Source organism: Onychostruthus taczanowskii, unplaced genomic scaffold (genome assembly GCF_017590055.1).
Source record: "Onychostruthus taczanowskii isolate IOZ18803 unplaced genomic scaffold, ASM1759005v1 scaffold73, whole genome shotgun sequence".
Taxonomy (NCBI): domain Eukaryota; kingdom Metazoa; phylum Chordata; class Aves; order Passeriformes; family Passeridae; genus Onychostruthus; species Onychostruthus taczanowskii.
Genome location: NW_024505118.1, coordinates 2,467,124 through 2,480,822, shown reverse-complemented (window position 1 = coordinate 2,480,822; position 13,699 = coordinate 2,467,124). Strand labels below are relative to the sequence as shown.

Genomic DNA, 13,699 nt, shown 5'->3' with positions numbered 1-13,699 from the left:
TGCTACAGGCATTGTTATGCCTAATGCACAGTATACTACAGAAAATACTGTACATCACTCTTAGTGAACTGATTCAAAAGTTACGCATAGGATGCATCAGGTAAGCCAGACCCAGCTTAAGCAATGAAGTCAAACACTGGATGGGTGATAGAATTACAGGGGGATCCCAGGAGTACCAACCTAGGAAAAGGAAAGTTAACCTTTGCCATAGTGATCCTATCAGTCTCCAATATCTTAATTATTCTGTGTCTAACATCTTTTTTTTTTTTTTTCAGTTTTTATTCTGCAGTTTTCAGCCTGGAGCAGACACCCACAGCGGCCTGAACTGAACACATGAAAACCAATGGCAATTATTACTTCTGTGCTCATGCATCCATTCCTCCCCCTTGCTTTACACCCAGATCACAAGCATTACAATGATGAGGGTGAATTGATTCATTTTAGGCTAGAAAAACTTAAAGAAATCAATAGAAAAATCTTTAGGGATTCAACATATTTCTCAAAAGGTCAAATCCTGATAAATTAATGTTTTAATAATTCATTCTTCCTTCTCCCTATTCCAGATAGCAGGATATAGCATTCTTGACATGGTTTAATCTCTTCCATAAAACAGTTCATGGAATTCCATCAGTAATTTCTGACATGGTAGTTAGAGGTTAATCTATAACAAGCAATACTGGAGTAGATCCCTACAAGAAGAGGCATCACGTTGATATGAATGTTTCTGTCAAAAAGAATCAACCACACAATTCTCAAGACTCACATTGCTTCTTCTATTGTTTGTAAAAGCATGTATATTTCCCTCAAGTTCTACTTTCTAGCTGCATCTTTAAGCAAATCATCCCATTTGATGGGTGATGTGTTCAAGTATAGTACAGGCTCTCACTAAAACGAAAATCCCCAAAACAAATACCAGTAAGCAAAATTTCCAGACAATAAGAACTAGTTGCTCTCCTTGAAGGATCTGCTAATTCCACTTTCCATTGAAATTTGTAACAGCAACCTTAAACAAACACAAAGAAACTGTGAGTAACAGCCCAATAAAATAAAAAATTAGATGAACATATTCTCCTCAGTCGCTTCCCATAATTCTCTACAACAACAGCATGCAAAGCAAATATGACTTACCAAGTTCTGTTAAGTAATTTTTTCCTTCTGAAGGTAAAGGAATGTACTGATTAGAAAAGAAGTTGCTTCCATAACCCAGGACAAAACCTTCTAGTTTGGTGCTTTGACTTGGTCGAAGATACCTCATGCAAACAGTGTCATCTGTCGCGTTGATCTGAACCTTCAGACTCTGCCTTTTCACTGGGAAAGAGTGAAAAAGAGGAGATCAGAATGCATTACCTTGCCACCACATATTCAGTAATGGAACATGACAATGTAACAATATAGTGCTGTTTAATTTGCTAACAGCATGCAACTGAAAAATTTCTTATAGGTGATGTCCCCTGGAAGCACAATGTATTTATAAAAGCGAACTAACAGTCATGTACAGTAATGCCAACATTACTGTTTTTCCACTAGTTTAGCATTATCATTTGCTTTAACATCTACATTTGCAGTAGTAAAACCATGCATGAAGTAAGTGGAAAAAATGCAAGTGTTTTTTTCCTTTAAATGCAAGAGTTATAGTAGTATAACCCATATTTAGGACCCATAGGAGAGAAATGTACAAGTTTTTGGTTTGATGGTTTTTTTTTTTTTTGCTTCTTAGTAGAAAATATGAAGTTGTAAAATTAAGTTAATCAGTTAATCACACTCAAAAATTATGGTAGATGATAAACAGCAACTAGATCCAAATAAATCTTCTACAATTTTTCCCCCTATGTTGGGCTGGAAATGTAATTTTGTATTTGGAATTGCACCAGGACACCTAACTAACATAAATACTTTACTCAAAACTACGAAGAAACTCTTTTTAAACATTCATTTTTATGCTTTCCAGGGGAACAGCACATAAAGTAAGAAACATCTTGTATATCCATCTGCAAAAATTTAACTTTAGCAACAGAGAATGACTTCACAACAGAATAACTAACTTTTTAGGCTACAAGTTGGTGTTCTGGCTTCTTCTTGGTTTCCTTCCTTGGTATGTACAATTTTAATACTCCCTTGTTACTGTTAGGCCTATCATATTTTCAGAACTGTTGAATTGCTGGCTTTTCCCCAAACTTACAACACCAGCACTGGACTAGTACATTTTGTGTTGTTATTTCTCTTCTCATTCTCAAAATATAAATTTTTATCCCCAGCAGATTTTCAGGCATCTGTTCAATCATGAGGGTTGAAATTAACTTATCAGGAAAAACCAGAATTTTGCAGATAATTATTTTGCTTTGGGAACGAAATCCTGAAGAACAACTATGAGATAAATGATAAATAATACATCATTGAACAATAGGATAGAGCGATACTAAACTTTTCTTTCTTTCTTTCTTTCTTTCTTTCTTTCTTTCTTTCTTTCTTTCTTTCTTTCTTTCTTTCTTTCTTTTTCTCTCTTTCTTTCTCTCTTTCTTTTTCTCTCTCTCAGTAATTGCAGACCAGTATTTAAACTTTCTCTAGACAAGTACATACTGATTCTCTGGTATCACCCCAACATACCCTGCTTTTTTTAGAGAAATTCTAATGACTAGAGTTGCCAAGAGACCAAAACCCTCACTTCGTTTTAGTAGATGATTTGAGCATCTGCAGTTGTCTGCACACAGAATGTAAAGCCTTAAGCCAACACTTTATGCCTCTTCCCTTTACAGAAAGAAGTGTACAAGTAAAATTGATGGAAAACATCTGCCTCCCTTCCTTTATCTAAAGACTGATCAAGAAAAATCATTCAGCCAGGAAACTGTCACAATTTTCCGAAGGCAACTCTGCCAGGTTCCAGAAGACTGCAAGGCTTCTAGAAAACTCAGTTCTCTGGCATTCTCAGCAGAGCAATGCCTTCACGGGGGAAAGGACGGCAGTGGCTTCTAATCTCTGTGACACCCTAGCTCTTTTATTTTCAGTACACAAGACTGCTGAGGATGGGCAACTCTGAATATTGACAGGACTCGAGATAGCACAAACCAGGAAGAAAACACAACACACTTCAAATACCCCAAACTGGGTTCATAAAGACAGTGAAAACTGGTAACAAAGTTTAGGATTATTATCCTGGCTGACAGTGAGCTACATCTGTTTAAATTATGGATTCTTCAAAACCCATTAAGCATTATTGAAATGATGGTTTCCTGGTCTCTATTGAGAACTCATGTCTAAGAATAAAAGAAGACTTACAGAACTTAATTCAAATATGGCAATTTGATTTCCATAATAAAATTCTTAATCAGTCTCAAACCTGAATTTATGAAAAAAAAAAATAGAGAACATCTATTTAATTTTAAGCTTATAATAATTTAAACCATTTTCCCCCACAATTGTATCTATGTATCTCTGTTATACTTTACATCAATTTGAAGATTTAATTCTACATCAAGATTATATTCAACTGGGTCTGATTTCAGTTAGATGGATACTGTTGTTTATTCATAAGCAGTCAATTATAGTGACAAAGGGTCTTGATTTTATGAAACCCTTAAAACTCAGTGAGGTTTCTGCAATTAGAAAGCTTAAATGGGATCCCAAAACAGTAGTAGCTTTAAGATAATACCCTTTAGATCTCTTTTTTATGGCTAGCATATCCAAACCACCAAGAGAGCTTTCAAAATCAAACACATTTCTAGCAGAAAATATACAGGAATAATATATTTTAAAAAATTTTTAAAAAAAAGATAATAAGGCAGGAAAGAAGAAAAGAAGATGCCCTTGAAATTTAAAAAATAATCCTTGTCCTCACCACCCTGTCTTGACAGGGCAGGTCATTTTTCTCTCATTTACTTTTAAGTACAGTGATGGCAAAAAATATTGCAGAGTCCCTGTAGAGTTTAGGAAAAAAACATTAAGAAAAAATTATTTAGGTTGGAAAAGACCATCAAGACCATCATCAAGTTCAACCATAAACGTATCACTGTCAAGTCCACCACTAAACTATGTCCCCAAGTGCCTCATCTACACAACTTTCAAATACCTCGAGGGATTGTGACTCAAACATCATTAGTCTGTTCAGATGTTTCACGTTTTGGTGAAGATATTTTTTCTTGTATCCAACCTAAAGCTCCCCTGGCACAACCTGAGGCCATTTGCCCCTGCTCTGTTACTTGTTACTTGGGAGAAAAAGCTAATCCCCACCTGGCCCCTACACCCTCCTTTCAGGCAGTTGTAGAGAGAGATAAGGTCCCCCCAAGACTCCTTTTCTCCAGCTCGCTCAACTCCTCCTCATAGGACTTTTGCTCCAGTCCCTTCATCACCTTTGAGGCCCTTCTGTGGACATGCTTCAGCTCCCCAACATCTTTCTTGTAAAGAGGGACCCAAAACTTAATACAGGATTTAGAGTGCAGCCCTACCAGTGCCAAGTGCAGGGCAGTGACCACTTCCCTGGTTCTGCTTGGCACACTATTGCTGATAAAAGCTGGGCTTCCATTGGGCTTTTGGCCACCTGGGTGCACCCTGGCTCATGGTCAGCTGCTGGTGACCAGAACACCCAAGTCCTTTCTCACCAGGCAGCTTTGGGTTGTCATGAGACAGGTGCAGCATTTGGCCTTGCTGAAGGTACACAATATCCACAACCTTTTCCTCATCCAGTGAGTGACTCTATCATAAGGGGAGATCAGTTTAGGCAAGCAGGACCTGTCTTTCCTAAAACCTGACCCCAAAGAGCAGCAAAGAGCAAGCGGACAAATCTCCTTCATTTTAACTTAGTTTTTCAGCGAAAATAACTGCTAAAGCAACAACACAGATGCCACACTTCATATGACTAAACCACATTCCTATTCATGGACTGTGTGCATTCCAGAATCAGTGAAAATGAGGGATGAATATTGACTGGTAAAACAATAAATGACCAGTTTCTAGAAGTGTATGAACAGAAGTGGAGCAACCAAGGACTAGGAGAGCTCAAGCCTACGTGCTGCACAGACACTGCCAGTCTAATCAAGAGAGGGCCAGCCTGGAGCAAGGCAGATACAAATGATCTATAAATTATCATGGTAAATGGGTACTGCCCCCAGCAGCATATTAACAATATAGATTTCACTTGTGCTGATCTCAGTGTTTTGAACAACTAACCAGGAAAACATTCTCATTCTGAGTAATATGTCTCTTTTAGTCGTCACTCAGATAAATATTCATTAAATATGATTGAATGGACAAGGAAAGTCATAGGAACTTAACTCTTATGATACTGGGATAAGAATCTATTTGATTTTGAGAAAATATTTTTTTTTGTATTAGGATTCCAAGAGACCTTTTTTCCCTTCATCTTCTTGATAAAGGACTTAAAAGATAAACTAGATGCTCTCTAATTCCATTCATTTGTGTCAGTTTTTGGCATTTGTTAGTGAAACCCTGGTCTTAAGAATTTACATTTGTATTGTAATTCTTTTACATTGAGGCCATTTCCAAGTGGAAGATTCTGAGATCTATAGCTACCTCTGAAACACAATCTTTCCTTCCATGCTTGCCAACAGAAATTCCACACTGATCTGCAAGTATTCTCTTCAACAAAAGTCATTTGATGGCCAAGATCAGCAGGAGAAACTGTGCAAAGCACATCTGAAGTAAAAGCACAGCATAAAGTGCATCAGAGCACTTGGAGTGTTGGAATCGCTCTGAGAAAAGGAGTCTGTCTATACTAGGAGAGAATGAAAAACAGCTTAATAATGAATCAGCTGCATCATCAGAGAACCAGCCACCACCAGCTCTTCAGAAAGAAGAAAATAGCTACCAATGGCCCGAAGAATCCAGCTGGAAGAACCATAGTGTGCTAGTTGGAATGTATAGGCAACAGGAGACAAAGGCAAGAACGTATTGAAACTTTTAAAAGTTTAGATGTTACTTTCACTCACACCAGGAGTCTCCTGCACGCTTTAAGTGTGCATGGTCTCTTGTGATCAAATACAGTCCTATTTTTTGTTTTTATCCATAGAGTGAGGATCCTTGAACTCTGCCCTACAAAACAAGAGGGTGAATACAGCTGTAGTGTATTACAGCAAATTTGGCTTTCTTGCCAGAATTCCTTTTGCCTTACATTGAAACTGTTTATTTTCCACTATTTCAAAGACTTTAAGGGGCATGAAGGCAAGACCCAGCACTGCCTCCCAGAGTGCTAGACAAATGAAGTGTGCCTTATGAAAATATATTAGCACCATGTATTTGTGAGCACTACCTCATTTATTCAAATCATTCACAGCAGTGGTTTGATTTTTCCAAATCTGGTGTCATAGTACCACCAGGCAAGTTTTCAATGATAATTGAAAAAACTATGAAACTATGAAATTTTTATTTTCTGCTCTTTTATATTTTTGTATTTATTTTGGCAGCCAAACATGGAGAAATATTGGCTGTTTGGCTGCAACCCAAATATATCTTAAAATGGGAAACATTTAAAAATAGTTCTGTTTCTATGTACTACAATAAACAAGACACACTTCTAAAGCAGCCACAAGCACAGAATAATGGAATAACTTAGGGTGGAAGAAACTTCTCTAAGTCATCTAGTTCAACTCCCTGCTCAAAGTCTCAAGTTGCTCAGGGCCACATCCAGCTGAGTCTTGAAAATCTCTGGGGTAATCTGTTTCAGTGCTTAGCATACTTCTGTTTAAAAAAAAAGTCCTAATATCTAACTGGAATTTCCCGTGTTCCAGTTTGTGCCCAGTGCCTCTTGCCAAATTACTCTGCACTTCTGCAGAAAATCTGTCTTTGTATTCTCTAATAAGATAGCTGAGGATCCGTTCTCATGAGAGATTGCATCAAACACTAAGGTTCTTAGCTGTGAAATTCACATTCACAAATACTCTGAATGATGAAAGTAGGTGCAACAAAGAATACCTTTTTAGAGGAGGGTGAGCTAACAGCCTTGCATGTAGTTTTGACATTTGCAAATGAAGTTCCCCAATAATTTTTTTCAAAGTATTATTATGCCTACACAAGTCTAACATTGCTTCAGAAGAATTGGCTGTCAACCTGCAGCAGTCAACTGCGCAAAACAAAAACAAGCATGTCTATCTACAAAAACCGAACCCTTCAGCTCTCAACTTCCACCTTCAAACTACTTTCATTTCAAAGAAGGGAACTTTTTTTAGGTATATCAACATTCTTAACAGAATGCACACAGCAAATTAAATAGCTTAAACTGTAGTTCCCTCCATATTTCTTTCATATCTGGGGGCATTTTAGTAATTTAAATGCTAGAGAAATTTACTACCAAATGAATAGGAATTTCAGGAGTAGCTGAAATACACAGTAGGGAGTAGTACTCAATATTGGTGCTCAGCTGAAGGTAGTGACCCAAAAGGAAAAGATGCCCTGTGAGGGCCCACGGTGAGCCCCATCCCTTCCTGTGTCCTTTCTCACAGCACTATTTCAAGGTTACTGACACCTTTTCCTCCAGTTGCTTTGCACATTTGGTTTTATTAATGCTAATCAGAAATATACTGTTCTTTAATGTTATAAACTAAACATATACTTCTGAAAGAGAATTGTTAGAGCATTTATATTACAAAATTATAAGGTTTTAAGACTTATTTTGCCAATTCCTCTCTAGTGATTATTACCGTTCAGAACTGTGTAATGTACTCATTAGTACTTTAGTTGGGTCAATGCAGATTAAAGATATAGTTATTAGCAATTCCAGCTTCTATGTAGCTACAGAAACCATTGTACAAAGGAAATTTGTAGCTCAAATGTTGCCATCTGTTTTGTCTATTTTCAGGTCATTCAGGAACTTCACTGAAGCTCCACCTCCATTTTTATCACTATCTCCTTCACAAGGTTCCTTCAACATGCTGGTTTAAACTTGGGATCCCATTTCAGAGGTCCAACCCCCAGTTCCACCTTCCATTCTGCAGGAGATTTTTTATTATTTATTAAAATATGAAACAAAACTGAAAACAAAGAAGAAAACTGTTGTTTGAAAATAACCAAGCTCTGATGAAAAAGGGAAGAGGAGTTAAACCTCTGAAAACTTCTTTGGTGTGATTTAAAAGAACCTGACCCTGGCTCCTCTTGTGGGATTCTGTTTAATTTTTATTTTGAACATTAGAAAACCTTTATGTGTCCAGTTAGTAAACTTAGTTTGGTTTTTGATGGTAAAAATTTATAAAATTCAACGTTGAACAATTCAACATTTTTGAAGGATAAAGACAAAGCCAAGCCTATTCATTATTTTCAATGCATAATGCCCTTTGAAACTCCTTCAAGCTGAATAATTTTTGATAGATAACACTTTTAAAATAAACAGTGCACAAATTTAAAAGGACAAGACAAAAACTACTTGTTAATAAAGAAACCTGAAACCCTTATTTCAATTTAGATTATGGATCATTTATTTGTAGTAGGATAAAGCTTAATTTTGATCTGATGTCTTTAGTTCTCCAGGCCCTTGTTCCCCTGGCTTTACTCTCAAAGCTCCTTATTGTTGTTGTTTTTTCCAGACTGGCCTGGTATGTATTTTTCAGGATGTAATTTCACCTGGACAGAGCTGATGAGACAGTGACTGCATCTTGCCCAAAAGAGCTGTCTTTCCAATCCTGGCTCCTTCTCCTGTCCAAGGAAACAAGTCCAAGGCAACTCCACCCAGACTGGGCTATGAAGAAAAATGTGTCTCCTGGCCAAAGAACCTGACAGATTCTGCATAAATATATTCAATAAAGGCAACCAGAAGACTGTGAAGATCAAGGAGAGTCTCACAAATTTTCTAGGTCTAACTCTCTATTTTAAGCCTTTAAAAAGCAGCAGCCAGTGCAAACACCAAAAGAGAAATGTGGTCTTTGGACATGGCCTCATACAAGGCGGTCATACTTTAGAGCTGATCAGCTGAATAAAATCAGGGACTTTCTCTAACAACATCTCCTCAGTAGAAAAAGCTCAACAAAATACCAAGAACCTGAGCAGGTGAAGAATTCAAATGCTGTTGGACTGGCTCTGTCCATAAACTTCAAATGTATTGAAGCAATTGGCACTCAAGACCATAGACCCTAGTGCAGGAAGTCTCCTATGACTGTGCTCCTGAGCAGGCAGTGCATTATCACTGCCATTACCTACTCAGTGCTAGGCAGTGTTTGCCATCTCCACTTCCTTAAGCCACCTCTCATTTACAAAGATCAGTGCATTTTTGAAGAGTGAAAATCAAAGGCATAAAACCAGTCTGGAACTGCAGTCACCTTTGCTTCCCTGAGAAGAGTGAGGACACCACACTTAACAATCCAGGATGTTAGTGTATTACTGAGTGCATAGGTAATCTGCTACATGGGTTACTGTGTACCCAGGCTGCAGTGAGGGACTCATTTCCTACAGCCAATTTGGAGTCTATTCCTTACATGTCATCGCCATTTTTACATCATAATACTTAATTTTTTTTCACTCTGTGACTACTCATCTGGGGATCTTTTGAAACACTTTGGGAGGAATAATTTCAAAGAATATGAAATAACCAACAGCAACAAAGTATAAATTCTACTGTGTTACAATAAGGCAGCTCCAAATCAACAGCTGAAAAAACCTCAAGCAGTAATAAATTGAAATTTGCATGTTTATCTGCGTTAATAGAACAAAAAATGTAGTCATATACTGAAATCTTCATCTGTGATAAGTATTACCTTATTTGCCATAGTCCAAGCAAATAAAAGAGCAAGTCTTTAGCTGAGTGTTCTGTAACATTGGGCTAGATTATTTTAAAGCTTTGTTTTACCTCCTTCTCTGATTAAGCACATTGTTATCTTTTAGGGACAAACCTGCTTAAAGATAGTAATATTTAGACAGCTAGGAGGATTTACAAGCCGTAGCAACAGAATAAAAACAGAATTTGAAACCAACATGTACTTCCAACCCTTTAGTTGTAAATTAATCTGTAAGTCTCAGAATCCCCAACGTGTAGGTATGTTTCAAAATTGTTGCCTTCTCTATTTTAAATCTGAATAAATGGATCCCAGTCCTTTTATGCACTAGTTGTCACTTCTAAAAAGGTCTCATCACTAATGGATAAATACATAGAGCACTGCAAAACAGACCATCTTGATAAATTCAGGGAAAAATCAAATTCAATGTCTAGAGATAATGAGTATATTACCCAGGAAAGAAGCCTGAGAAAATAGGAGTCACTGAGCTTGGACGAAAAGTACATGGATAGATAAGAAAACAGTATCCAAATATATATGGCAAACAAACAAAGCCCTGAGGAAAAGCAGTATAAATTACTTCTGCTCCATATTTTGAAGAGAAGACACAAACTGCAGCAAGAAAGATACCTGGAAAACTGATACAGGGAGATACACTCTGGAGCAAACTGACTTGGGAATAAGAAGAAGGTGGTCAAAATAAGTTCAGGAAGTCCATTTCAGCCCTATGTTTCCTTGTAAAAATTACTATTTTCCGGTTGAAGGCTACTATTTTTGTTCTACACATCTAAGTATGTACCATAAAACTTCAAGGAGGGCTGCATCAATTCCAGTATCCTACTTCCTATCTCAAAGACATAGAAAATAAAAATCCAATTAGGCATGGTCTCTTCAGTATATAGATAAGCATATGAGAATTGACAGGGAGAAGTAAGATTAATTTCCTATGGAGAAGAGAAACATATCTCAGTACAATTGATTGAGTAAAGGCAAGAAAGAGCATCCAGGAAACTGCAAGCTGCTGTCCCTAGCCTCAGTCACCAGAAACAGTCACACCTATGCACATGATGACCAAAAAGGTGATTTGGAACGGCCAGAGCAAATTTACCAAGACCAGGCTGTCTGGCAAAGCTCACTGCCTTCTGTAATGTTATTCCTGGCTTTGCATACAAAGGAAAGGGGTGAACATCATTTACGTCAACTTTGGCACAATTTCCACAGGTATCCTTACTGTCAGACTGGAGAAATGCAGACTGGATTCCTACATTACAGGGGAGATGGAAAACTGGGCTCTAAGCATAGCAGTCAGCGGTTAAAAGCCCAAAATCCCTTTTGATACCTCTTTGATATTGCTTAAGAAGCTCTTCCTGGTTCTTGAGCAATATTCAGTGTAATTCCTATACTCATTTTAGTGAAGGAGAATGTTTTGTGCTTTCTGTACTCTGGGAAAGAACTTGGGTTGTGGAAAAGAGTAGAAGCAGATGAGTTGTCCATAATGACCTGCTTTGGAATTGAAGGAAAACAACCTAGATGGTGACGCCCATTCAGAAACAGATGACATACGGTTTGTAAGTCCCCCCACTATGCTGTGTATAGTTGAAGAAAGAACCTTTAAAATAATATGCAAAAATATGGAAATGGAATGGGATTATTCTTTTTCTGAAGTCACAATCGTTTTCCATTTCCAGCATTGTTACCTGCATATGATCACAAAAAATACCTGTGTTCTCTGCTCAAAATAACACCAAAAACATACAGGACTTCAAACAGAGCAAGGATTAATAGCTCTGAATGGCACTTGGCAATATTCTGTGTTAACTTTGGAATAAATTCCCCACTTTTAAGAAGCGGACAGATGATAAAGCAATTAAATATCTGAAGCACACATAAGAATTCCTGGGCAGTGTTTTATATCAAATGCTAAACTCAGAAAGAGTAAGAAAACTCCGTCAGTAACAAAAGCAGTACTGAAATGTTAAATTCTATTGTGCTTGGACAACTATGATTTGGGCTAGTCAATGGAGTCAAGTCTGTCAGCAAAGATTTTAGCTAGTTGCTTTCCTTTGGTTTAGAAAGCTGTAGACATAAACAAACAAACATAATGCAAATTTTAAAAAATTGCCCGATGTTTCCAAAAGAGCAGTCAAAATAAAGTGGTTTCACTTATGTTCCGGGTCTCCAAACTGAACGTTCTCACACATGTCTATGACACTTGCTGGATACAGCCCAGTCCTATAAGGATTGATTCCAACTGCACATAGTTTTCCCAGCTGGAAAATGTATCTCATCTTGCACCATTAGATGAGACAGATCTCAGGACTGATGACCTGGCTTCTTACTACTACTCTAAAATAAACCCAACAAAAATCCCAACAGATTAAGAAAAATCAGAGGTGATCCTTTTAATCTTCTGTATTGTTCCACATTTTGAGTTTGCAGAGATCAAAGGAAAGATTATACAGTTGAAACATATCTGGGCAAAAGAAGCAACATATTGCCAGTACATCTTTAATTTAAAAAGTACTAATAACTTCATAAGTTTAGAATGTATTATTGAATTCCTAAATTTGACAGAAATTCTTTTACAGCTCTATGAACACACTGTGAAGCAGAGGCATTGTTAACTCATCTTAACAAAACTAAAATATGAAGTAAATGCTTCCACTAAATCTGCTATCCACTAAACCAGAAAATAATGGACACCAAGCCTAGTAAGTATACAACATGTAAAATAAAAGCTATGTCATGATTAATGGAGTACTAAGATAAGACAAATACTTATTTTTTCATAATGGAGTTGTTTTATCTTTTCTCCCACATATTTCCCTTCCTACCCAGGACATGGTATAGAGTTCATGTTCTCTGACTATATTTCCAAATTCTTTATCTGTTACATCACCTGCTCTGTTTTCACCGTGTTACCTTTTATCTACAGAGATGAAAGAAAACTGCAGGAAGTAATCTCTCTTTCCAGCCTATCTTCCTATGTCTATATTACTTTTTAAAATAAATTCTCCAGCTGGTGTTTCATTGAAAGAAAATGCCAATAAAGAACACTATCAGCTACACAAAAGGAAGGCATATGAAAACTTTGGGGTGGAATAAGGGTACGTACATCTATGCACACCACCAGCTAAGCAATCTTTGTAGGCCTGACTTTGCACTTTTACTTGTACTTCTGTCAGGCATTTATCCAAATGCTCATGGAGAATTTATGGTATGTAGGAAGCTATGTCTCCCTCATTACTGATCTTGTAACCCAGTGTGCAGTAGATTACATTAATTCCCAAGGAATGCTCTCTGACTTAAGAGTGTATTAAGTACATAAATAATGCTTCATGACTTCAGAGTTTTTACATGAGATGTCTTCCCTGTGCCAGTTTTTTTGACAAGTGTTTTAATACTACAAAAACAAATTATTGTAAAAAAAAATCCAGAAGGGCTGTGTCATGGAAAAAATTATTCACAATGCCTGAACTTCAACAGGGCATAAATGAGATTATCTATTCCCTATGTTATCTATTCCCTATATGTAACTTTTCTACATCCTTAATATTATGAGCAACATCACATTGCCTTCAAATAAGTATAATAATAGCATATGATCTCCCTTGCTAATTGCTGTATGTATTTCTGAGTGGAAAGGGAACACAGTAAACATCTGTTACATTACTGAGAAGCTGCTTTCTAAGAATTCATGGCTGTACATTAACAACCTACTAATCCTTTTATCAACTGCTATTTGATCATGTTACCAAAATTGTGAGAGTACAGGGGATTGATGAAAGTGTGAAAGATTAAAAGAGATATTTTTTTAGGAAAAGCACTTACCAAAAGCAAATGAGCAAGATCCCACACTTTGTGTGTGCACGTGTATGTCTCAGTGTACTAGAGTCTCTGTGAAATCACATTAATGATTTGGTTACTTGTGTGCAAGGTGAGTACAGATTTTCCATTGGAGCAAAAATCCCCAAATCTGCCAACAATTCAAA

At 37.0% G+C, this 13,699-nt stretch overlaps 1 protein-coding gene across 24 annotated transcripts in view; it reads right to left on the bottom strand.

Moving 5' to 3' along the window:
* Positions 1–13,699, bottom strand: part of LOC121345424 (ABI family member 3 binding protein) — a 137,663-nt gene that overhangs the window by 116,061 nt on the left and 7,903 nt on the right. For all 24 annotated transcript variants that reach the window (XM_041422293.1, XM_041422301.1, XM_041422304.1 and 21 more), the window contains exon 2: positions 1,129–1,308. In XM_041422293.1, coding sequence (XP_041278227.1) covers positions 1,129–1,308 — 180 coding nt within the window. The remainder of the gene's footprint in view (positions 1–1,128; positions 1,309–13,699) is intronic.